Here is a 26,646-nt window from a genome sequence, read left to right as displayed (position 1 = left end):
CATCATTCAAATGTTCGATCGTCTTCATTTTCTATGATAGTTGTGCTTAAACTCTTACAAGGTTTGTTTTGATTTCCTGGAGGAGGCCTGGTGATGGTTGCTGGCACCATCCATAATCTCCGTTCCGATTCCGCTCAGTGTTTCACTGGCTTTTTATATTTTATTTGATTGTATTCTATAGATTTTACATTTTAAAGATTCTTTAAAATTGCTTAACATCACCCAGAGGATCTAGGGTTATGGGGCAACAAGCAAATGCAATCAAGCAAGCAATCGTTTTGGAATGTACCACTTCAGAATGCAGGTGGGAGGGGGTCGCACCACTATGCAAAAACTCCCGGCATGAAGAAAGCTAGTATTTCTGCAGGATGCCATAGCATGACTGTTGTTTTAGACAGGCTACTGCAGTGGCTCTCAAAGGATGGGGCGTACCACACCAGCATGGCAGGAGAGGATAGCAAGTGTGGTGAGAAGATTCAAGTATAATCAAATAAGCATTTAAACATTTTGGTGCAGTATAGTATCAAAGTCTCTGTTTTTTTTATTTGCAGAATATGGATAGAGATGTTTTCAAAATGAGAGCAATAGTATCAAGTGTGTAGCAATAATTCATGTTCTTCAGTAGCTGCATTGTTTTATACTTTCTGGATGTTCAATGATCATATTATAAAGTAGCTGTAGTCTGTGTTATAAATCAAGCACTGCTAGGAGTTGTTTCTTTTTGTTATTCAATGGATTTCTTATCAATATTTTTTTATTCTAAAAGTCTCAGAACTCCTGGTGAGCTCCCGTTGCTCAGTCCCTGCTCCTGCCAACCTAGCAGTTCGAAAGCATATCAAAGTGCAAGTAGATAAATAGGTACCGCTCCGGCGGGAAGGTAAACTGCGTTTCCATGCGCTGCTCTGGTTTGCCAGAAGCAGCTTAGTCATGCTGGCCACATGACCCGGAAGCTGTACACCAGCTCCCTCGGCCAATAAGGTGAGATGAGCGCCGCAACCCCAGAGTCATCCACGACTGGACCTAACGGTCAGGGGTCCCTTTACCTTTACTAAAGACATATCACATCAAATCCTCCAAGTGTCCCTATTTCCCAGGGACTGTCCCGGATTTACAGAGGCCATCCCAGTTTCTGATTTGATCCCAGAATGTCCTGCTTTTCCTTAGGACGTCCCTATTTTCATCAGATAAATATTGGAAGGTATGCAGTTATGCAACCCCTGAGTGCAGGAGATAAGTAACTATACAACCTTTAGAAGACATATGAAGGCAGCCCTGTATATGCAAGTTTTTATTAAAAAATATTAATCTTTTATTATGTTTTATATATGTTGGAAGCTGCCCAGAGTGGCTGGGGCAACCCAGGCAGATGGGTGGGACATAAATAATAAAATGATGATGATGATGATGGAACAACATGTCCCCATTTTCATTGGAGAAATGTTGGAGGGTATGGAATTGTAGCAACTCCCGTTAGGCTACCGAACTGAGTTCAAGATCCTTGATTTGGCATACAAAGCCCTAAGCAAGCTTAAGAGAGCCTTCGCTTGCTTCCCGACACCCAGATACTTTGGACTACAACTCCCATTAGCCCCAGCAAGCAGTGGAAGCTGTGGTCCAAAGTGCCCATGCTGGTTGAAGCTGATGGAAGTTGCAGCCCCAAATAGCTGGAGGGCACCAGGTTGGGAGTGGCTGGCTTCAACCTAGATAGTGTTGCCATGGACACCTGCCTGGGGATCTCCTGGGGGAGTATGCCCTCCTGATGGTTTTGCATCAGCCTGAAATGCAATGTGCAATGATGTGGGAGGGCTGCCGCAGGACAGGCACCCCAACCCCGGAATTCTCTCCCTTCCCAAATACACACAGTGCTGCCTCTTAGGAGCATCCAGCACCAATTAAAGACCTACTGATTTAGCCAGGCCTTGGGGTGAGCTATTGGTCTCCGAGTTTGCTATTATGATGATTAATTGTTTCTGTTAGTGTTTCATGGTCTGGCACTTTTATTATCTGATCGCTGTATTATGTATGTTTATTGCATTTGATTGCAACCCACTCTGGGATTGTTTTTAGCAGTGAAGTGTGGGCAAGAAATATTTTAAATATATAAATACCGGGAGATGGCTATATTAAGCACATCACTCACAAATGGTAGTTTACTTACATGCAGGGATTTTTCACAGAGAGGAACAATGAAAAGCATAACCCTCCTCAACTTCAGCCCAGAATTCTACCTCTTCGGTCTACTCACTGTGTCATTCTGTGACTAAGAACCAGTTTCCCCTTCCTAGATTTATTATATTAGAGCTGGTTTGTAGTCACAGTTCCTATCTTCTACTGCTAGCTATATTATATTAGAGCTTGCTTTGGATACCCAGTGATAGAGATTCTGTACATGTTTTGGGGTACTGTCTTCTCCAGAGTGCAAGCAGAGGGGAACAGTCCCACCGAAAGCATGCCATGGAAGGGTTGCGGCCCGGCCCTTGCTTCTCAGCCATCACAAGTCCAGCTGATACTAAGCTTCAGAGCTGCTGGGGTTCTTCCAGACTGTCACTATTTTGGGGTGGGATTCAATAACGCACTGGCAAATTCAGGTTGCACAATGAATGTTGATTTCACACTCTTGCACATCAAACTCACATCCCAGGGAAAGGACAGAATCAAATCAGCCTTTTTTGTCGTAAGGGAAAGTGACAGGAAATTGCATTGCAAGATGTATAAGACTGAGTCAGATAAGTGCTGGAGATGCAAAGAGGTGAAGGGAACGTTCTTTCGTGTGTGGTGGACATGTAAAAGGGGTAAAAGAGTATTGGGAAATGATCCATAATGAATTGAAAAAAATGTTTAAAAGTACTTCCCCCAAAATAACCAGAATCCTTTCCATTGGGGATAATTCAGACTGAATTTTCCAGGTGTCAAAAAAGGTTATTTATGTATGCTACTACTGCAGCCCACGTTTTGTTAGCCCCAAAATGGAAAATGAGTGAGGTCCCAACTAAAGAAGAATGGCCACTTAAATTGACAGACTATGCACAACTCGCAGACTTAACATATAGAATAAGAGAACAAGAAGAACATATATTTAAAGAAGACTGGAAAACATTTATTGAATATATGGGAAATAACTGTGTACAGCTGAAAACAACAGCAGCATTAAGACAAATTCAACAGTGTAAACAAGTTTTGGTGGATGCAATAATGGAATACTGAATGGTATAGTTTTTGTAAAATATGCAGGGATTTATGGTATGTAAAATGAACCATGGAAAGAGAAGAAGGGAAGTCACTGATTTAAATTGAGTATTTTAAATTGTAAAACAGAAAACTTAATAAAAATTATATACAAAAGAAAGAAAGAAAATGCATTACAACAGTGGTTCCCAATTAGCTAAGCACTGCAGACCCCCTATGTTTCAAAAGCCATGTCATGGACCCCCTACTATTGAAAATTTTGATATCTCTATTAGTTTTTGTTATGTGAATGGTGCCTTGGACCCCCTGGGTGGGTTGTGTGGACCCCCTGTGGTTTGTGGACCACCAACAGGGAACCATTGCATTCAAAAGTGTGAGATGAACATTTCTTGATGTGGCATTTTCTCACCACTCTGTAAACAAATCAGACTGAGTGCTCAGCAGTCACTCAGTAGTGTTTCTAACCTTCCCAAAAAAATGTTGTACAAACAAATCATGATGAATAAAGTGCTCCCCTGGAAGTGACCCACGATGGAGACCTGGCCAAAAAAGCATTGCTTTTGCAAGGTAAAACAGCTTTGCAAAAAAATTTACTGTAATCTTTACATGACAACAGCACCAGCAATCAAAGCTACCAACTAGGCCTAACTCAAACTAAACTCTATCTGTGTCTTTTTTTAAAAAAGGGGGGGAGGGGAGAACTAAGAAAGTAGTTCTACTAGAAGACTTTTAGCTGTGCAATCACACTTTCCCTCTTTCTCTCCCTGCACACCTGACATTTATTCTGGGGAGATGTGCAGGGCTTATGGGAAGAGGAAAAGGTGGAGGAGTACCATTGCACAAGAGGAAATCCTTGCACTAGCTGAAGTACTTCATTGGATACCACTCAAAACCTCCTTGCTCCTAATTTTTTATCGGGTCTCTGAATGATGAAACACTTCAGTTCTGAATTTGAGAAGTTGCTCTCGATTATCTGTGTTGTTTTCAGGTGGATTTCTTCCTTGTCGCTGAAAACGAGAATTTATGCTGGAAAAGAGGCAGCAATGCAGAACTTTCCTCAAAGCTATCAGGCCTAAAATGTCCTCAGCAAAGGATGCTCAGGCAGGCAGGCAGGAGGGGGGAGCAAATGTTACACAAAACTACACTCCAAAATCCAAATGGATGAGTGTGTTTTTGGAGCCATCCTGGGCTCTGCATGCGCCTGATAAAAGAGACGCAGGTGTTCAGGCCGTTTATGGTTGGAAGCATAGATGAGCTGGTCAAAATCTCTTATTTTGAGGGTTGGGGTGGGATGTAATATTTCACCAGCTGCTCCTGCTGGAATCTATTTCTACCTGCATTTACTCTGTCCTTAGCCATGTGTGGAAATGGGCAATACTGTCTCCTCTTTGGCACCTTACCCAACTGAGCACATCACAGCCACCAACCCAACAGGCTTGGCCCAGGGCTAAAATTGCTCTGAGCAACTTTTGTGGATTCTCGTTCATGCACACCTTATGCTTGCCCCAGAGTCATTGCCATCTGTTCCCATCCTGCAACACGCAGAGAGGCTGAATTATCTCTAGAAGATTCACATTGGATTATTTCTAATCGCTTCTTAGTGTCAATCAAGACATCGGGTTTAAGGTCTATCAAGTAACTTCCTCGTCTGTTACAGCACACCCTGCTTTTCTCAGATACCTTAGGAACAGTGTTCCTTATTTGAGGCAGACATCATTACAGTCTTAAACATGCTTACTTCAAAAGAAGCCCCACCACATTCAATGGGGCTTATTCTTACAGAGTTGAGTGGGCTTGGGATAGCAGCCTCCCAGCCTAATCCTCACTAAGCACATTTTCTTGGAAGTCCATTCCACTGATTTAAATCAACTTACTTCTAAGGATGAAAGCTTAGGCTAGGTTAAAGTGTCAAGATCCATACCTTTCACATAACCTGAAGTGGGGTGGGGGGTGGGGAGGCTTTCTAGATATCCAACTGATATTAAATGCTTTCAGTCCTGCTCAATGAAGAGTAACAATGCCATCCGATAGATGTCTACTCAAGTCTAATTCTCTCAGACCCTCCAAGTGTCCCTATTTTCCAGGGACATCCCTGATTTAGAGAAGTCATCCCAGTTTCTGATTTGATTCCAGAATGTCCCGCTTTCCCTTGGGATGTCCCTATTTTCATTGGGGAAATGTTGGAGGGTATGGAGTTATCTGACTCCTGTCTGAAGGCAATCCTGTATAGGGAAGGTTTTTAAAAAAGGTTTTATTATGTTATGATTATATATATATATATATAGTGATACCTGAGGTTAAGTACTTAATTCGTTCCGGAGGTCCGTTCTTAACCTGAAACCGTTCTTAACCTGAAGCACCACTTTAGCTAATGGAGCCTCCTACTGCTGCCGCACCGCTGGAGCATAATTTCTGTTCTCATCCTGAAGCAAAGTTCTTAACCCGAGGTACTATTTCTGGGTTAGCGGAGTCTGTAACCTGAAGCGTCTGTAACCTGAAGCGTATGTATCCCGAGGTACCACTGTGTGTGTGTGTGTGTGTGTGTGTGTGTGTTTGTGTGTATGTATGTATATGTATGTTGGAAGCTGCCCAGAGTGGTTGGGGCAATCCAGTAAGATGTGTAGGGTATAAATAGTAAAATTATCATTATGGAATGGGACATCCCTATTTTCAACACAGAAATGTTGGAAGGTATCTCTCTCTCTCTCTCTCTCTCTCTCTCTCTCTCTCTCAGCTTTATTGACGTCCATAGACCCAAAATACAAGTCCAATTGAGTTTAATGGGGCTTTCAGACCCTCCAAGTGTCTCTATTTCCCAGGGACCATCCCAGATTTTCAGAAGCTGTCCTAGTTTCTGAATTGATCCCAGAATGTACTGCTTTTCCTGAGGACATCCCTATTTTCATTGGAGAAACTTTGGAGGGTATGGAGTTTTCCAACCCCTGAGCCATCTGAAAGCAGTTGGCTTAGGGGTTGGATATATTTCCTGTACGTACAGGGAAGTTTTTTTTTAATGTTTAATGTTTTGTTATGTTTTTATATGTGTTGGAAACCACCCAGAGTGGCTGGGGCAGCCCAGTCAGATAGGAGGGGTTTAAAAAGTATTTATTTATTTTATTATTATTATTATCATCAACACCATTATTATCATTATTTAGGACTGGAAAGATGTTGGAAGGCGTGGGCTTACTCCTAGGTAAGTGGGCTGAGCATTGCTTCCTAAAGTACACACCTAGCTTGCTCCCACACTAAACTCAACAGAGCTTACATAAAAGAGCTTAACACTGGCTGGATTGCAGAAAGAAAATAGTTTGCATTGGGTATTCTGGGCAAGATCTTACAGTACAAGGCCAGGATAGTGGTGCCAAGGGCTATCAGTGTAACTAGATGGGCAATCCTTGGCCAACAACCCAACCCTCCCCTCCTAGAAACACCTTCCTGTCCAACTCGGCTGTGTTGATTGTCAGGACAAGGCAATCCCTCAGTTGACTCAAAGGCCAAGTTGTAAATAATGACAACTGAGGCACCAGAGTTCTGCTGTAGACACCCACCAACAGCCAATGTGTTTCTAATTCCAGAAGCCTCCTATTTCTTCAATAACAGCCAAGAGAGAAGCAGAAGTTTTTTGTGCCTCAGAGAGAGAGAGTGCCCTTCCTCCACCTCCTTCATCTGCATCTACACAAACAGTTCAAAGACACAACAGTACCTATTCAAGATCAACACAGAATCCTGCCCTGGGTTCCCACCTCTTTCATTTAGCAGGGACTTGAAACAGAGACCATTCTGCATCAACCCCTGCTTCTATCAGGAGAGCTATAAAGAGAAACATCTGACTGGCCCAGCTACAAGGGCCTGAGCTTTACACAGAGAGAAATTGCTTTATAAAAAAAAGAAATCCATGCATATCACAATCTTTTCTCTTCAGACCGGTTCCATCTCCGCCACTCTTTTCGCCCTCGCCTCTCAGTTCTGCTGACTTTCCACTTTAGCAATAAACTCTTCTCTCTCTCTCTTTTTGCAAGAAGAAGTAGTAAGAAAAGAAAGGAAAATGCGTGCTTCAGACAGACAGCGAACCGAGAGATTTGGAGCCACTGCTGGCAATCTTCAGTTGCACAATGCCTTCCACTAACTATGCCAGGTGCTCCCCGGACTCATTTGAAATGAGGGCCTCAAAGTGAACTGGAAGCTCATCCAGTTTTAGTTCCACAGAAGCAAGGAGCAAGAGGAGGTGAATTAACTCCATGCAGATGGGATGGCAAAGCACACTCCTGGAAAGATCCTTGAATACCAATAGTTCCTACCGCTAGCAATTATTGCCTTCTGTGGGGAGTCAGAGGAAGGTGGAACTCTTCCTGCATTGGATCCAGATTTAACTCCCAGTGGGAAGAAAAAAGAGGGATTTTGTGGGTTTCACCAATGCAGTAGCAGTGAATTAGTGGTGGATTTATTCTGGAGCAGCCACACAGCATTCTGTTTGATGAGTTCTTCTGCAGTGCTACCCGGATGATTATATATTTAGCTATTTGTGTGCTTATTTATTTCATGACATTTATATATTGCTTGAATGTAAAAAAGCAAAACAAAAAACAAAACCCATACAGTGGTACCTCGGGTTAAGTACTTAATTCGTTCCAGAGGTCCGTTCTTAACTTGAAACCGTTCTTAACCTGAAGCACCACTCTAGCTAATAGGGCCTCCTGCTGCTGCCGCACCACCGGACCACGATTTCTGTTCTCATCCTGAAGCAAAGTTCTTAACCCGAGGTACTATTTCTGGGTTAGCGGAGTCTGTAACCAGAAGCGTATGTAACCTGAGGTACCACTGTACCTTCACACAGTTTACGAAAAGAAAGAAGCAATGGAATTATTAGCAAAACAAAAAACAAAAACACTTGAAGACATTCCAAAAATAAATAAATAAACCAGCCATAAACTAAAAACTTATCAGCATTCTAGATATCTGAGTAGGCCTGCCTAAACACAAATGTTTTTAGCAGGGCAGCCTGCCTGATATCAACCAGCAGGTAGTTCTGTACTGTACTGTAGGTGTCACCACACTAAAAGATTGCTTTCTTATATATGTGGAATGCCCTTCCTACCATATTTATTTATTCAGGGGGGTGAATTTGCCACACCCCTCCTCCCCTGGAAGAAGAGGTATCTCTCTTGGAGGAGGATATTATGACCTGATGGGTGATTTCGCCCAATGGGGAGAGGTGGTGATTTAAGCTTGCTCTGCCCCACATTCTTCTGAACTGTAGATGCCACCACACTAAAAGACTGTTTTCTTATACATGCAGAATGGATATTATGTGACACCTGTAATGGTGGCAGCTCTGAGTTATTGTCATCTGGAGGGGCAACTCTTGCACTAGAGAGCAACAAAGCTGGACAACAAGATACACACCCTGGGACATTTGTGGTATGAAAAATTGCAGGACTCCAATAGGATTGGATGCAAAGTCCAACCTTTAACTTTTGCAGGCACAAACAGTACTGAAAATGGGGTTGCGTATAACTGCCCCAATACCACTGTGAGCACAAGCCATTGTGAATGTGCAATTAAATGGAAGCCCGGGTGAATGGAAAGAAGCCAGACACTTTTCTGTTCAGATTACGGATTCAACAGGCACAAATTATTGCTCCACCTACTGCGTCCATTGACTCATAAGCCAGCAACTCAAAAGCATGTACACCAAGTCAGACAGGTAGCAAAGGGTCACACACAGGGTCCGAAACTAAATTAAGAGTTATCCTTGCCCCATATGCACCAAAAGCAGGAAGAGCAAGATCAGTATGTGGAGTATCCCTCCCCTTCTCTCTGTGTGTTTGTCTCTTTAGGAATGTTTCCTTAGGGTTCTTTTTTGGTGGGGGCACTTTTGCAAACTTCAGGGCTTCCTCCCAAGTTGATGCATCCCTCTTCTTCATGGGTGGTGCCATTTTGCCTACATAAAAATAGGCACTCTGAGAATGAGTTTGCTATATTGGTATATATGATGGGCGGCTGCCAACAGGGTGTAACTCTATTCCCGAATCTCACTGGCAATTGATCTTCATGCACGAGCAATTAAAATGCCAGCCAGTTCAGTTTAATAGTGGATGGGTCAATAAAGACTCAGCTGGGATTGTATCCTCTTGCGCATATCAAGGCACATCACAAACCAAGCGGTGCTGCAACGCTGCCAAATATCAAGCAGACCAGTCAACACAGAAGTTGAGCTTTAAAAAATAAAAAGCCTTAGACAAACCTTTCCAAATCTCCAGCCTCTACAACAGCTGCATAGAAAGGTGCCTCATTTCAAACGCATTCAGACATGAGGAATTCGGTGTTAGTGTTACTGATTATAATGCTACACGTCTGTCCTGTTTTCTGATGTTCTTTTCATGCTGCAGTACCTGTTGCATTATGGAACTGTAGCTTTTTGACTGCTATACCAACACATCACACTAATTTTCATTCAGACCAGTGGGCATGGTGTGACACAGCAATAAATGTCACCACTATCACCCAACCCTTTCTGCACCTGCCTGCTTCTGTTTCCCCCACGATTTGAGGATACCACACCAATTTTTTACTCCCACGATTTTCAGTATTGATGGGGTTGCAAAGTGATTCTTTCTGGAACCAATCAAAACAGAAATGAACACTTCCACTGTGTTTCCAGAAGTGGCTTTTGCATCACATGGAAGCTCAAATATAATACGGAAATTCACAGTTAGGGAAATGGAATAAATTAATGTGAGAATGCAGCCTAAGCCACCTTTAGAACTCTTCCTCCACCTCACCATTAGTCAGCATTTCCAAGGCTGCCAAATCAAGAGACTACGACTTTGGGGTCAGGAGAAGAGGTCAATAACCAGCACTCCTAATACATCTCAATGGCAGCATTCTCCAAGGTGACATCCCACATATAACTCCCATATAACATCACATATAACATCAGCCTGCTTTGCAAAGGGGACATAGAGGAGGTTGGAAGGCAGGGTTCCTAAGTTAGGATTTAAAGGCCCAATCGTTAATATACTCAAGATTAAGCTTTGAAAGCCCAATACTACTCTGTACTTGTGCAACCAACCAGGCTGTTATGCACAGAGTGTAATCTGTCCCCCACCCCAGCAAATAAAATTCTTATTAATTGATTGATTGATTGATTGATTGATTGCATTTTTCTCCAATATGCTCAAGGTAGCATACATGGTTTTCCCTCCCTCATTCACCCCTGCATCAACGACCCTGTGAGGTTGGTTAAGCTGAGATAATAATGTGCTTCCACTGGCCACAAAGTCCCTGGTTAGACTGCTGCCTAAGGTCTCCATTGATTAGGTAATCACCAACATGCTGCTAGTTTGCAGACACAGCTCTGCATTTGCAACACAAGCCCAGTAATAATACTAGCCTTCCTTACAGGGTGGCTGTAAGAATTTCTGAGAAGACAGGTGTTCCATAGTGTTGTAAAGTATTTTGCATTTAAGTAACAACCACAGCCATGGTGCCACTTTGGCCAGCTGACCTGCCGGTTCTTTCAGCTTTGAAAAAGGCAGAGTTTGTGCAGCTGGGTCACAGCCCTGCCCAGGATGAGAACCAGAATCTCTGGCCTGGACATGATGTTCACTGAGTAGCCTTGGACCATCCCCTCATCTCAGCCTAGGCTAGCTCCCAGGATTGTTGAGAAGACGAGGAGGGCAATCTGTATTTATTTAATTATTGCATTTGTATCTCACCTTTCCTGCAAGGAGCTCTCAATTTTATCCTCACCCCCCCCCCCCAGTGAAATAGGTCAGGCTGAGAGTGAATGACTCACCCAAGGACACCCAGTGAGCTTCATGGCTGAGTGGGAATTTGAACCCTGGACTCCGAGGTCCTAGTCCGACACTAACTGCTGCATCATCACTGGTTCTCATAAATAACAATGCCAATTGCCTCCTTGTTTTGGCAGGGAGAGAAGATGAGGGGAATTGCATCCATTCCCTGCTACACCTGCTTCTAAACCTATATTGGTAGCCCACACCAAATAAGGAAGGTGGTAGGAGTTGGGCCTCCGAGGAAAAAAGTAGGCTGGGACTGGGAGAGCTGACGCTTCAGGAATTTGGCTCCCTAACCTTTATCTAGGCCCAGGCACAGACAAGTGTATTTCTCTGAAGACTGAAGCAACCACAAAACATTCTGACAGCTGGGTTTGGCACCAATCGAAGCTTCCTTTTTTTTTTTTTTATAATATATTTATTGAAGTTTTCAAATAAAGCATATATTAGATAAGCACAACTTATCATTGTCCATTTAACATCTCTCAATTGTTACATGGGACTCCCCCACACCTCCCGCATACACTTACATCATTATTAAATTAATTTCAAACAAATTATCATTTAACTCATCTTAATTAATAATCTTAATTTGGTTTGACATATAATTCAGCCTTAAATCTAATTTAATGGTAGACAATTGTCTGCACTGGCATCCAATTCAGCACTCAGCCAAATTACAATATTTTTGTAAATAAATCTTAAATTTCCTCCAGTCTTCTTCCATCCTTTCTTCTCCCTGGTCTCGAATTCTGCCGGTCATCTCGGCTAATTGCATATAGTCCATCAGTTGCATCTGCCATTCTTCCACAGTGGGTAGCTCCTGAGTTTTCCAATTCTTGGCAATTAATATTCTTGCTGCTGTTGTTGCGTACAAAAAGAATGTTCTGTCCTTTTTTAACACGCTCTGGCCGACAATACCCAGGAGAAAGGCCTCTGGTTTCTTAGTAAAGGTGTATTTAAACACCTTTTTTAATTCATTATATATCTTCTCCCAAAAGGCCTTCACTCTAGGGCAGGTCCACCAGAGGTGAAAAAATGTTCCTTCATTTTCCTTACATTTCCAACATTTGCTATCAGACGAATGGTATATTTTAGCCAGTTTAACAGGGGTCATGTACCATCTATACATCATTTTCATCACATTTTCCTTCAACGCATTACATGCAGTGAAGTTCAGCCCAGAGGTCCACAACCTTTCCCAATCTTCAAACATAATATTATACCCAATATCCTGCGCCCATTTTATCATTGTTGATTTTACCATTTCGTCATGTGTGTTCCATTTCAGCAGCAAGTTATACATTCTTGAAAGTACCTTAGTCTTAGGTTCTAACAGTTCAGTTTCTAACTTTGACTTTTCCACTTGGAATCCTAACTTTTTGTCATTTTTAAACACTTCTTTAATCTGAGCATAGTGTAACCAGTCTCGCACTTTGTCTCTCATCTTTTCTAAACTCTGCAATTTCCAGTTGTCACCATCCTTTTCTATTATCTCCCAATATTTTGGCCAGTTGGCCTCCATATTGGCTCTTTTCCGAGCCTTAGCCTCCAGGGGTGACAGCCACCTCGGAGTTTTATTCTCCAGTAAGTCTTTATATTTTGTCCAGACATTAAAAACTGATTTTCTGACAATATGGTTCTTGAAGGCCTTATTTATCTTAGCTTTATCATACCATAAATATGCATGCCATCCAAACGCATTATTAAAACCTTCCAAATCCAAGACATCCGTATCTTCAAGAAGTAACCAATCTTTCAACCAGCAGAAAGCTGCAGCTTCATAATACAACTTTAAATCTGGCAGGGCAAAGCCCCCTCTTTCTTTCGCATCTGTTAATATTTTAAATTTGATTCTGGGCTTTTTGCCCTGCCAGACAAATTTAGAAATATCTTTCTGCCACTTCCGGAAACACTCTGTCTTGTCTACAATCTGCAGTGTCTGAAACAAAAATAACATTTTTGGCAATACATTCATCTTGATGGCAGCTATTCGGCCTAACAAAGAAAGTTTTAGTCTTGACCAACTATCCAAGTCTCTCTTAATCTCTGACCAACATTTTTCATAATTATCTTTAAATAAACTCAGATTTTTTGCTGTTATGTTTACCCCTAGGTATTTAACTTTTTTAACCACATTTAGTTCTGTCTCTTTCTGAAGCTGTTCCAACTCAATATCTGTCATGTTTTTCCCCAAAACTTTAGTTTTTTGCTTATTTAACTTAAATCCTGCCACTCGACCGAAGTTTTGAATCAGTTGTAGAACTCTTTTCAAACTAGACTCCGGCTCCTGTAATGTCAAAACTAGGTCATCTGCAAAAGCTTTAAGTTTATATTGTTTCGCTCCGACCTGAATCCCTTCCACCAACCGGTCCCCCCTAATCATATTCAGGAGCACTTCCAGAACCGAAATAAACAGTAATGGGGAAATCGGGCAGCCTTGTCGTGTACCTTTTTCAATTTTAAACTCTTCTGTAACCACATTGTTAACTATCAGTTTAGCCTTTTGTTCTGAATATATTGCCTCAATCCCGTTCTCAAACCCCCGTCCCACTCCCATTTCTTTTAAATTCCCCTTCATAAATTTCCAAGATATGTTGTCAAAGGCTTTCTCCGCGTCTATAAAAATTAAAACTGCTTTAGTGTTTATGTTTGTTTGTAAAAGTTCCAATATGTCTATGATGTTCCTTGTGTTAGTAAACATATGTCTGCCCGGGAGAAAGCCTGCCTGGTCTTTATGGATTATCTCACTTAAAACTTTCTTAAATCTTCGTGCCAAAACATCTGCAAATATTTTGTAATCCACATTTAAAAGGGAGATGGGACGGTAATTCTTGAGTTGTGTCTTTTCAGTTTCTGACTTTGGAATCAATGTGATAAATGCTTCTTTCCACGATTCAGGCGCCTTCTTCCCCTCCATTATTTCATTACTGACCTCCAACAAAGGTTGTATCAAATAATCCTTCAATGTCTTATAGTAGTTAGAGGTCAGTCCATCTGGCCCTGGTGATTTGCCCTGTTTCAGACTCAGGATGGCCTGTTCAATCTCTTGTCGTGTTATTTTGCCATTTAAAATTGTTCTATTTTCTTCTGACAGCTTTGCTAATCCATTTCTCTCCAAAAATTGTGTAATCTCTATTTCATCTTGTGGCCCTTGAGTATATAACTTTTTAAAATACCTCTGGAAGCACTTTCTAATCTCTCCCGGGTTCTGAATGTTCCTTCCTTCAACCTCTAAGTTTGTTACTGTATTTAATCTTTGTCTCCTTTTCAACTGCCAAGCTAGCAGTTTCCCACATTTATTTGCCGATTCAAAAGTTTTTTGTTTCATTGTTTTAATCTTCCATTCTATTTCCTGATTTATCAGCTTGGAATATTGCGCCTGATAAAGTTTAATTTCTCTCAGAATCGGTTGGGACTTCGGGTTAGATCTTAACTTCTTCTCCAACTCTTTGATACTTTCCAGAATTTTATCTTTCTTTTCATTTTGCAGTCTTTTCTTTAAGGAATTCTGTTGAATCAAGAACCCTCTCATCACAGCTTTACTTGCATCCCAGATAGTTCTTTTTTCCACCGTAGTGTTCAAATTAATCTCAAAATAATCCTTTAAGGTTTTTTGGGCCTTCTTTACAATTCTTTGGTCTCTAAACAGGCCATCATTCATCTTCCATCTAAAGGAGCCGATTGGGATCAATGTCATATCCATTCTCAAGGCGTTATGGTCGGAGCATGTTTTGGGGCAGATTTCCACCTTCCTCACCTTAGGTGCCAGACTTCTAGTTATCCATATTTGGTCGATTCGTGTCCAAGTCAGTTGAGCTTCAGAAAAGAATGTTCCTTCTCTTCCCAGGGGGTTTCTAACTCTCCAGATGTCAACCCAGTCCATATTGTCAGTCATTTCAAAAAAGGTCTTAGGTAGTCTTCCCTCTTTAGTAATGTTCTGGTTCTGTGACTTATCCATATTTGTTGATACGACCCCGTTCATGTCCCCCATCATGATGACGTTGTTGTAATCCAGATAATCCAGCATGGTCTCGTGCAACTTCTTATAAAAATCCGATTTTCCTTCATTTGGAGCATAAATTCCTAATATCAAAATTTTTTCTCCTTGATACTGTACTTCTATTGCGAGGATTCTTCCACTTTCATCTTTAAAGAGAAATTTTGGTGAAAGGCTCTCTTTTGCATAGATCACTACACCCCTCTTTTTAACTGTATCCGATGATATAAATTCTTGACCAAGCCTTTTATTTATTAACACCTTTCTATGGAGCCTAATCACATGTGTTTCTTGTAAGCATATAATGTCCAATTGTTCCTTTTTTAAAATATGAAAAATTTTAGACCTTTTTTCGGGACTGTTACAGCCATTTATGTTCCAGCTCAAAAGCTGCAGAGACATCCTGGATAGGTCTGGTTATTCTTTCTGGGGTGGTACCTTGTTCTCCGGTCCTTGAGGATCCGAGGGGGCGGGCTCCTCTGGAAGTTCTGGCGCTGGCAATCCAAGTCCTTTGTGGAGGTCTTCTCCGTGTGCTCCCAAAAACTTGTCTCTATCTTCCACTGTTTTGATTTTGATCTTTCTCCCTCTGTAGGTAAAGGATAATCCTTGTGGAAACTCCCACCTGAAGATAATTGCGTTGCTTCTCAACAGTCTTGCCAATTCCGTGTAGTTAGATCTAAGGTCCAGCAACTGCTTAGGAATGTCCTTGTAGATTTCAATTCTCTTGCCCAAAATGTCTAGTGACTTTTCGTAGTGCAGGCCCAAAATCTTGTCCCTTTCCTCCTTTGATCTCAGTGTTATCAAACAATCTCTGGGCTTCTCTGTCCTTCTGACTCTGCCAAGCCTGAAAGCAGATACAATTTTAAAGTCTTTTTCCTCTAACTTCCAAAACTTGGCAAATTCCTTAGTTAGAAATTCAATAAAATTATCTTCTTCCACCTCTGGTATTGACCGTATCCTCAAGTTGGTCTCCCTGTTTCGCAGTTCTGTCATCAAAAAGTAAATCTGATGTTCTCCAACTTGTTTGCTGAGTGGTCTTACTTCTTTCTCAAGTTCTTCCAATCTTTGACTAGTATCTTCAGCCAGTTTACGATTTTCACCTACAGCCTCCTTTAATTCTCCAATAGACTGGGCATTCTGTGCAACTTGTCCAGTCAGCTTATTCAAGCTTTCTGTGTTCTGTTCAATTTTAGCTGTATGCAAATCAGCCTTCTTGTCCAGAGCCTCCAGTTTCTCCAAAATTTTCTCCAAGACAGAGCTACTTGTCCCTGAAGCCATATCTCCCAGGTGCAGCTCCTCTGTCTCACCCTCCCCTGCCTGTATTAGGGAGGCCGCCTCTATGTCTGGAGGCAAAGTGGAAGGCAAGGCCGGCACAGAAGATCTACGCTGTGAGGCTGCAGATAAAGTTAGAGTTGTTTGTTTAGTCCTTCCTCTTCTCCTTGCACCACTCATTCCAAAGTTATCTGTAATCCAAGGTCAATCCAAGTTGTTCCCATGAGAAAGCAGAGTCCCAGATACAATAGTCAAACAGAGGCCGGGAAAGGGAAAGTAAAACAAAGTCACTGCTGTAAGTCCAAAATCCTCTAGAGGGAGCTTAATACGTCTTCAGGGAAAAGATCAAATCCAAGTTAAACTTATAAATTTAAATCCATGTCCATCGCCTCCACAATGTATTATTTTTAGCAGAGTAAAACTTAAAGCGAAACAGTGTTTCTTACAGTGCCTTGACTGCAACAGTTTCAAAGTATCCAGTTCCAACTCAGAATGTTTCAAAACCTGAATTCAATGTATCCAAAGTTGCAAACTGGTGCTCATCCAGGCAGCTCCAGCACCAGAGATTCTTATTTATTTTATAATCCACTGGTGCCACAGAAGAAGGATATCAATGCACCCCGAATATAACCAGCAAAAGTCAATAGCTCAAAGTCTTTCACTCAGAAAACTGCTTTAACAGGGTGCCAGCATTTAGTTAACGCATAACTTTTTGTCTCCACTCCTCCTGCTCTTTGCTTAAAGTTCAGTATAGCGGGAGATGGGCTTCCTGCTTATCCTCACTCCGTTTTCAGCCAGATTTCAACTTTTTTTAAAAAAGTTTTAAAAGTTTCATAAAGTTCTCAAAAAGTTTCAGAAAGTTGACAAAAGTTTCAGAAAGTTTTCAATGTCCAAATTTACTCACGGGTTGTAGTTTCCAAAGTTCAGAAAAGTTGCAGGAAGAAAGGACAGCGCTGACCGGCAACAGCAACGCGGCTTCACTTCGCTGTTTGCGCAACGACCCACAGCGCCGCTACCCCCTCCGCGATCCGGAGCCCCTTACGGGGTCCCTTCAGCGTTTTGGGGGCTGCTTCTGGCGCCCGCCGGGTCCCGAGACCACAGGCTTCTGCCACCTGTGGTTTTCCTGAATGGGTCTCCGCTTCGCCGTAGCGGACGACCCGTTTACAGCGGAGCTCCCTTCTCCTTACTCGGAGAAGGCAGCCATTACCGGTCGCGCCGCCTCCGGAAGTCCACCAATCGAAGCTTCCAAGGCATCTCATGTATAATGTGTAACAGTAACCCAACTGGGATGTTGCCAAGGGCTACAACCATTTCACTGATAGACAATCGCTGGGGAGAGGTGAGAAGATTGTCTACAGGGTGACAACCCCTAAGCCACTTCAAGTTGTCATGAGACAACCACAAGCATTGGCCTGGGATTCAGGCCACGTTTGTACCATCCATTTAAAGTGTTATGGTGCCCCTTGCAACACCCAAAGAACTCTCAGTGCTTGTTAAAGGCACTGAGAGTTGTTAGGAGACCCCTATTCTCCTCACAGAGCTATGATTTCCAGAGTGGTTTAACAGTCCATTCTCCTTCACAAGAACTCTGAGAAGCACAGCTCTGTCAGTGGAAGAGGGGCTCCTCGCAGCTATCAGCACCCTTAACAACTCCCAGAGGTCTTTGGGGGAAGCCTAGTGGTACCATAGCTCTTTAAATGTATTGTGTGAAAGTGGACTGAGGCACACATTGACAGGGCTCACATCCACACCACCCATTCAAAGCACATGGCTTCCAGCCAAAGAATCCTGGAGACTGTAGTTTGCTAGGGGGTGCTGGGAATTGTAGCTCTGTTGCAGTGAGCTATAATTCCCTGGATTCTTTTTTTTTGGGGGGGGGAGTGGTAGCAAAGAGGTATAAATGTGTTTTAAATGTTGGGTGTGAAGGTGGCCTGTTTGCAGCATGCCACAGAGGACAAATTTTGCTTCCAGCGTATTTCCAGTGGCGCGCAAGCCCCCTGACTCCTGTACGTGGTCTTGTGTGCACATGGGCGGTCTCTCATCAGAAAGCAAAGAACTCATCCACCGCGAGAAATGCCAGGCCTTTTCAAAATGCCGTAATCCCCAGGAAAGTTAAGGAGGGGGGAGAGGAGGAGGAGGGAAGCAGGTCAGAGTGATATTTTTATAGTCCAGAGCTCTGAAATAAATAATTTCAGAGGATGAAAAATATCAGGCACTGAACTTTACGAACATCAAAATGAGATGAATATTTCATAGGAGCCGCGAGCCACGAGCCTGAACCCTGGAAAGGAACATGAATACAGATCCGATAACAAGGATTCCGATGGTTGGACAAGAACACAGGGAATAAGTCAGGGCAGGGAAGGAAACGGGAATGCAGGAGTGAAAGGTAGGAAGAAACTAATCAGGAGATGTCCCCAAAGGGCTGCCTCATATTAGCAAATTATTCTGTGTTCAACCATATCCTATCCAGGCTAACACAGCAGCAGGGCCCCATCTGCACTATGCATTTAAAGCACTGCCATGCCACTTGGAGCAGGCATGGCTTCCCCCAAGGAATTCTGGGAACTGTAGTTTGTTAAGGGCGCTGTTCTACTGTTGTGTTTTATCACCCTGATCTCTGCACTTCTGGGGGGTGGGCATGGATGGGAACGTGCTAGCTGTTATCTTCTTTTGCTGTATTCTTACCTGAAAGAAATAAAAACCATTTTATTATAAAAAGGGCATGTTGAGAGTTGTTAGGAGACCTCTAGTCTTCTCAGAGGGCAAGAATTCCCAGAGTGGTTTAACAGTCCATCCCTCCTCCTAGGGAACTCTGGGAACTGTAGCTGTGTGAGGGGAATGAGGTCTCCTGACAACTCTCAACACCTAGTTCCCAGGATTCCTTGGGGAAGCCAAGCTACAGCTCCTAGGATGCTTCAGGGGTAAGCCATGACTCTTCAAGCATATAGTGCAAATGGGGCCCAAGTCTCCAGTGGACTTCAGGAAACAGTCTTACACTGAGGCAGATGTAACTCTTGAACACAAAGGGTGATACTTCCAGAATTTCTGGAGGTCAACTTTCCAAGATCCATCTCTGAAACATAGGAAGCTCAGAGCTGCCTCATGTTGCCTCAGACCATTGATCCACCTACTTAAGTGTTGTCTACAGACTGATGTCTCTCTGATGTCTCAGAAAAGATTCCTGACTTCCCCAGCTGTACTTGGAGATGCCAGGGACTGGACCTGCAACCCTTTATATGCAAAGGAGGTGTTCTGCCCTGAATGACAGCCTTTCTCAGAAGGCAAAGGGATGACTCCCAGTTTATAGAACTATGGTCACCATTACTACACGGGGATGTATGGCATGTTAGGGGAAGAGGAGTACTTCTGGTGTGTCACACGTCCTTCTGAGGTAGGATGGGTGTCACTCAGCTCTCACCACACCCTGGGAATGGCTCACTGATGCAGCCCTCCTAGCTGCTTCCTTGATAAAGGGGAGGAGCTATGTGTGACAGCAGAATGCATATCTGCTTCTTGCACAGTGCATTGTGCATTCTGTGCTATGAATTCAGTAAAACCATGCACACATAGGATATTTTGGTACACAGGCATGAATGGCGTACAATATGACATCTCGTGTCTGTGCACCAACCACAAAAATGGCTCAGTTAAATTCTCCCCCCTACCCCTGCCTGGCTTTTCATTCTCCAATTCTGGCAACAGGTGAGATATATAGAATTTCGGCCAGACAATATTACAACTGACTGGAACTATTCCTGGGACCTCAACAGTAATGCACACTCCTGTGTGATATCATTGTTCTTAAGGGAAACTGGCTGGTATAATAGAACTGCAGGGTTGGGAGAGATGTCAAGACTCTTGATCGTCTTGGGCGCCCTCCTCTGTACACATTCCAGCTTGTCAATATCTTTCTTAAACTATGGTGCCCAGAAATGAACAGAGGACTCCAGGTGGGGTCAGACTGAGGCCAAATGGAGACTTGTGTTCCTGCTAGATACTAGGCAAACTTTGGAGGATTAAAACACAACTTGGTTATTCTGTGTGCACAGTAACCACAGTAAATCCAAGGTGGATGAAATGTCTTAAAGAGTATTTTAAATAAAAAAAAGCTATTGACAAAACTCAGAAGTGAGTCCAACCCCCTGAAATACAGGAATCTCAACTAAAGCATCCATAACAGATGGTCATCCAACCTCTACTTAAAAACTTCCAATGAAGGAGAGCCCATCAACTTCTGAGGTAGCCTAACTGAAATCAAGATACACTATGTCCACAGCATTCCCCTGATCCACCAACTGGTAACCCTATCAAAAAAAGAAATGAGATTCGTCTGGCATGACTTGTTTTTGAGCACAGCTTTCATCAGTGGATAATAGTGGAAGGAAAGGAGGCCAGGCAATGGTGTGGAAAAACAGAGATGTCTTTCAGCAGGGAAACATTTACTTATAGAAAATCAGGAAAGGCTGCAACATTTGAGATTTTTATTTTATTTTTAGTTTGGAGAAAAGGCAAATAACAGGAGAGATGGTGAAAGGGTGTACCATTATGAATGGTATGGAAAAAGTGGGTTGAAAAGAGCTTTGCTCCCTGAATCATAATATTAGAGCTCTTGGGCATCCAAAAAAGCTGAATGTTGGAAGATTCAAGGGGGATAAAAAAAAGCACTTCTTCACACAGCACATGGTTAAGCAATAGCTCCCACAAGAGGGGATGATGCCTACTAACTTGGATCACTTAAAAAGAGGATTCAACAAACTTGTGGAGCTCTGATTTGGAGTATATTCTTCTAAGAGGATTACACAAATTCATGGAGTATTAAGTCTAGTAAAGGCTACTAGCCATGATGGCTATACTCTGCCTCCACTGTTGGTGTGGAGGGTATGGTGGGTTGCAGTAGATGGTATTGGAGGGTGAGGGTATTCCGTACCAGTGGGGAGGGTGCTGTTGCTTGCAGATTGATTTATTTACTCATTTTATATCTCACCTTCACCGCAGTGTACAACCCAAGGAAGCTCAAATCAGATACAACTATAAAAGCACACAATAAATGTAAATATTTTTTAAAGCAAGTAACCCTATTAAAAATAGCACTGAAAACACTAAAGACCATTTAAAAGGGCACAAACAAACACAAAGTATAACATCCACAGAAGCCCCTGCCACAACAGTCAGTTAGTGGTCAATGTCTATTGGAACAAAAAAGTCTTTACCTACTGGAGAAAGGAAAGCACAGAGGGGTCCAGGCTGGCTTCCTGTGGAAGGGAAGTCCACAATCTGAGAGTAGTCACTGAGAATGCCCTGCCCTCTCTTGTGTCCCCACCAAATGTGCCTGCAAAGGTGGTAGGACCCAAAGAAAGGCCTCTCCAGAAGACCTGAAAGCCCAAGCAGGCTCATATGTGGAGAAAATTGTGCTTCAGATAGCCTGGACACAAGCTATGTTTGGATTTGCAGGCCATAACTTTACACTTTGAATTGTGCCCAGAAACAGACCAGTAGCCAGAGGGGCTGTAGTCACAGGAAGTTCTCCCTGTAACTGGCTCCAGTAAGCAATCTGACTGCAGCAACTTAGACCTGCTGAAGTTTCCAAACACTTTCCAATGACAGTCCCACATAGAGCATGTTACAATAATCCAAATAGGGTGTACAACCAAGGCATGTCGCTCCATGGCTGGATCAGACACCTCCAAGAATTTGCACAGCTAGTGCCCTTGCTTCAAATGTGCAAGCACACTCATGGCCACTGCCAAAACCTGGGCATCTAGACTGAACCCAGGAGTACGTCCAACTTGCAAACCTGAGTTTTCAGTGGAGTGCAACTCTATTCAGCACAGGCTGAATCCCTGGTTCCCTTATCTGCCTTTCAACTGACCATACTGGTGACACTGAACTCCAAAACTCTTGACAGCGTCTCTTAGCTGTTTCAGGTAAATATTAAATAGAATTGGGGGATATGACAGAAACCCAAGTGACACCACAGGCCAGTGGGATGGGGTGGAAAGGAGCACAGGGGCGGTTGCCACAGGTGCAAAATTGTTAGGGGGTGCAAAATTTCAACACCCGGTGCTGTCTCAATGTAGCTGTGCACTTCTGTCACTCCATTGAAAACGGCTTCTCCTCAAGAACCAGGAAGTGATCTATCCAGACAATGGAACGACTATTCTTTTCTTATCTCCATGACTGTGATCTCCTGCATAACACGGACACTGTTAGGCAGTTGGATGCACATGCATATTCCGTCTAAGTCTTTCTCACTTATCCACCTGCCTCCGCATGGCCCCGGGCACTGGCAACTCACGCTACATCACTGCCATAGGCCAATAGCATCAGTTCAGCTACGGTGAGAACAAGATGGTGGACTAGATGGGTCTTTGGGATGGTCCAGCAGAACTGTTCCTATGTTCTTAAAGGCTTCTAACCCATCTTTCAAGGCACATCGCCTTCTCGGGGCAACTTACATAAAGTTTTAGAACAACAAAAACAGTTATAATTTAACCATTAATTGAAGAAAAAAATTAAAATCAGCGGCAGCTAAAATTCTTCAAGCGTAGCAAAATAATTAATCATAGCAGGCTGGAATAAAAATGTCTCCAGAGTTTTCTTAAAAACCACCAGCCATATAGACATAGTTAATTTATGTATATATCACATTTAACGGAAATGCCTCCATGCTCAACAGCAGTTCACATACAAAACAGCTCCAATTCAGTAGTACATGAAATAACAGTAGATTCAGGCAAGTAGCTGTGTTGGTCTGACCCAGCTGAACTAAAAATAAAAAATAAATAACAAATTGTCCAGTAGCACCTTATAGACCAACTAAGTTTGTTCTGGAATAAGCTTTCATGTGCATGCACACTTCTTCAGATACACTGAAGCAGAAGTCACCAGACCCTTATATATAGTGGGAGGGTGGGGTGGGGTATTTCTCAGAAGGGTGGTAGGAGATGGGTGATTGGCTCAATGGGTATGGTAAGCCTGTTGACGACTGTTAACGATCGTTAACGACTGCAATTAGTCCTGCAGGAAAAAGCAAGGGATAGTGTGCACATGACCAAAAATAGCTTTAGCATGTGTAATGAAACAAGAAATAACAATGTAGAACAAAAAATAACAATGTAGAACAAAAAGAGGAACAACACTGCAACATACTACTAAAAATAATAAATTGCAATTATCATTATATTTAACAAACATCACAATTTAAGTGGGAACCAAGTTGACCAATAGCTGCAATGATACCCAATAAGCCTGAAAGCTGATGATATTGATACTTAGCAAAAACAAGAACATATCTTTTATGCCTCAACCTAAAAGTGCTCTTAAGGTTCTTCTGGAAGCAAATTCCTGATGAAAAGCTTGAGGGTGGAACAAGGGAGATGGAAATAAACACAAACTGGATGGCAAGCAGAAGTCACACCCACATCATATTTTTAAAGCACATTTAAAGCATGTGGCTTCCCCAGTGAATTCTGGGAACTTTACGCCTCACAGAGGTACCATTCTCAGCCAACTTAACATACTAGAGTTCCCAGGATTCTTTGGGGCAAAGCCCTGTGATTTAAATGTATGGTGCAGATGTGACCAGAGTTTCTCTCCCCTGGGGATGTATTTGGTAGGGGATGGAGTTCCAAAAGGGCAGGGCCACCACTGAAAAGGCCCTGTCCTTGTTACATGCCATCTAACCCCTATCCAGATGCTGATCTCAATGCACAGGCAGGGCCATCTGGATGTTGGTGGTCTTTCAGCTAACCCAGTCCCAAGCTCCTTAGGGCATTAAAAGCTAAAACTAGCATCTTGAATTGGACATGGAGAAAACAGGCAGCCACTGTTACCGGTACAGTGAAATGTGTAACGGAATATGGAGGTACAATATCTCCAAGAGTTTTAGTAACCACATTCTGTATCAACTGCAGTTTCCAAATAATCTTCAAGAATAGCCACCTGTTGAACACACTGCAGCCATCTAACCAGGACATAACCAAAGAACATGTCACTGACGTTTCCTTATTTATTACATATTTATCCCACCCGTCCTCCAAGGAACTAAGGGAAATGTGTCCTCTCCTCTCCACATTCTTCTGCACAACAACCCTGCAAAGTAGATGAGTTTTGAGACTCAGCAGGGATTTGAACACAAGTTTTCCCAATACTAGTCAATATATCACACTAGTGCACCTGCTCTCTCTCTCTCTGTGTGTGTGTTTTGACTCTCTCACATTGACTTCTGCAGCCCATTTGCTTGATTCAAAGTTGAGAGAACTGCAAATGTAAACCTAACCAGGGTCTGGCTTTTTTCCTCAGAGCTCTGATTTGCCATTGGTTGACTGGGACCCACCAGCAGGACACCACAGCCTTGTGCTCTCACCTTCATAAGGCTGATTTCTTTGCTACACCTCTCCATGATAGCCACATTCTGACCCCTGGTGCTTCCCAGCATATGTCTTCTTGCATAAATTCCACCTGGGATCATATGCCTGGGAGAAGTCAATGAGCCATCACACTCAACCATCAGATCAAAATAAGGAGAGGATAGTGAGTTTGCAACCAAGGAAAGGAAAAGGGGGAAAAAGCTTTTATATATATATATATATATAATATTGATGACGCAGTTAGATACAGTTAGATAGGGTGCAACTGTTGTGCCTCTTCTCACCCACCCCAGTCCTGCTGCAAACAATATTTTAATATTGCCCCACAGTTGATGTGGGGGGGGAGCCCAAGAAGCTGCAGTCTATTGTTCCATCTATCTCAGTATCTTTCCTGCATTGCAATGAAGTTGTGATTCTTGGTAAGAAACCGACAGAGTTTTCAACACCCTCATTACCCTAACAACCCCCGCTCCCCTACACACACACAAACACACACACACATTGAGAAAGCTGTGAGAGTTGAAGCAGCATGATGTGGGCTTGGTAGTGTGGGAATAGAGTTCCTTCCATATGTGCTATTGTGGAGCAATATTCTCAATTCGTGCATCAAGCTCCTCCACCTTCCGCTGTATAAGCACATCACACTGTCAACTCCACTCGGTTCACGAGAAGGAAAATGACACCAGATCTCAAAAGGGTTCAAAGCTGCAACATGGCTGTTCTTCCCCAACCTCTCTCCAAAGTGTTATTCCTCCCCATTATTGGAAAATATCACCCCTCCTGTCTCCCCATCCCACTGCATTTCATCACAAGAGTATTGTGGCATCACCACCAAGGGCTAAGCAGAGACCAGTAAGCTGCATAAGCAATAACTTTTTTATTTTGGTTTTCAAAAAGCATTGTTCTGAGACAGGCACAAACTCTTGCAAAACTAGATTAGGTTTTGGTGCACTGATGTGACTAAGCTGCCCCAGTAACACACATGCGACCCACCATCATTCTCCCCCCCCCAAAAAAAAACCCTCAAATAACAGCAGGGGGAGACCAAGCATAGCAGCGTCCCAACAGCCTTTAAAACATCACCACCTTTTAAGAAATTTCTTCAAGCCAAGAAGGGGCGACACACACACTGGAAAGCTAACCTTTGCCAGAGTGGCAAAGAGGCAAAAAACACAGAAACAGGGGGCATGTTTCTTTACAGCCATGAAACAGACTATCCATCCTATTTCTCCTAGAATGAGCTTCCCCCTGCCAGCCACACCTCCTTCCTTCTGTAGTGTAACCCTCTCAATGTGCAGTGTGCCAGGCATTTCTCCAGCCTCATCCACACCCACAGCTGCACACCAGTTCTCTTGATGCACAGAGCTGTCAGAGCCAGGGACTGAAACCAAAGTGCACCCCAAAATCCCATGCATCCTGGTGCGTCCACCAAGCCTCCCAGAATCTCAGCCAACACCCGAGCGTAAAACCTATAGCACATAAGCCGCTGACCACCTATTATCACCAGCTCTGTCCCGGAGTAAAAAAAAGAAGAAAAAAAGAGTCTCTGCTCCTACCTGAGGGTGGCGCTCTCCCCTTGCCGGACGGTCACGTTGTCCATCGCCTTGGGGAAGGTGGTATCTCCGCTGCGCACTGGCACTCCTGCGGGCACAAGGAAGAGGAGCCTGAGAGACAGGACGACCAGGCACCGCCAGGGCAGGACTAAGCACCCACCGACCCCCATCCTGGGCTTTCCTCAAGGCAAAGATATATATATATTTATTAAAACAACCAGAGAGATGGATGGAGATTGGTTTGACAGGGACACCTCGCGGTGCCAAGTGTGGGCACAGAAGGGGAGGAGAGAAAGTGACGATGAGGAGGGAGAGGGCGGCGAAGCCTTTAGAAATCCAGTTTTTGGGTTTGTAGCTTTAGAGATCCGAGCCTCCCGAGAAAGGCATCCAGCGGAGTCCCAGGGAGGAAGAAGAAGTGCCCCCCCAAGGTGGCCAAGTTGCTGCGCGCCTCACAAACCAGA

At 43.2% G+C, this 26,646-nt stretch overlaps 1 protein-coding gene across 10 annotated transcripts in view; it reads right to left on the bottom strand.

Moving 5' to 3' along the window:
- The window catches only part of NTM (neurotrimin), an 808,067-nt gene that overhangs the window by 317,316 nt on the left and 464,105 nt on the right, over positions 1 to 26,646 (bottom strand). For all 10 annotated transcript variants that reach the window (XR_014542117.1, XM_083588965.1, XM_083588967.1 and 7 more), the window contains exon 2: positions 26,189 to 26,273. Coding sequence is in view for 9 of the 10 variants with exons in the window: in XM_083588965.1 (XP_083445091.1) it covers positions 26,189 to 26,273 (85 nt within the window). In the remaining variant the exon portion in view is untranslated. The remainder of the gene's footprint in view (positions 1 to 26,188; positions 26,274 to 26,646) is intronic.

The sequence above is a fragment of the Podarcis filfolensis genome (assembly GCF_964270895.1).
Source record: "Podarcis filfolensis genome assembly, chromosome: 15".
Taxonomy (NCBI): Eukaryota; Metazoa; Chordata; class Lepidosauria; order Squamata; family Lacertidae; genus Podarcis; species Podarcis filfolensis.
The sequence above is the reverse complement of the archived record's forward strand: the minus strand, read 5'-3'. Positions and strand labels throughout refer to the sequence as shown.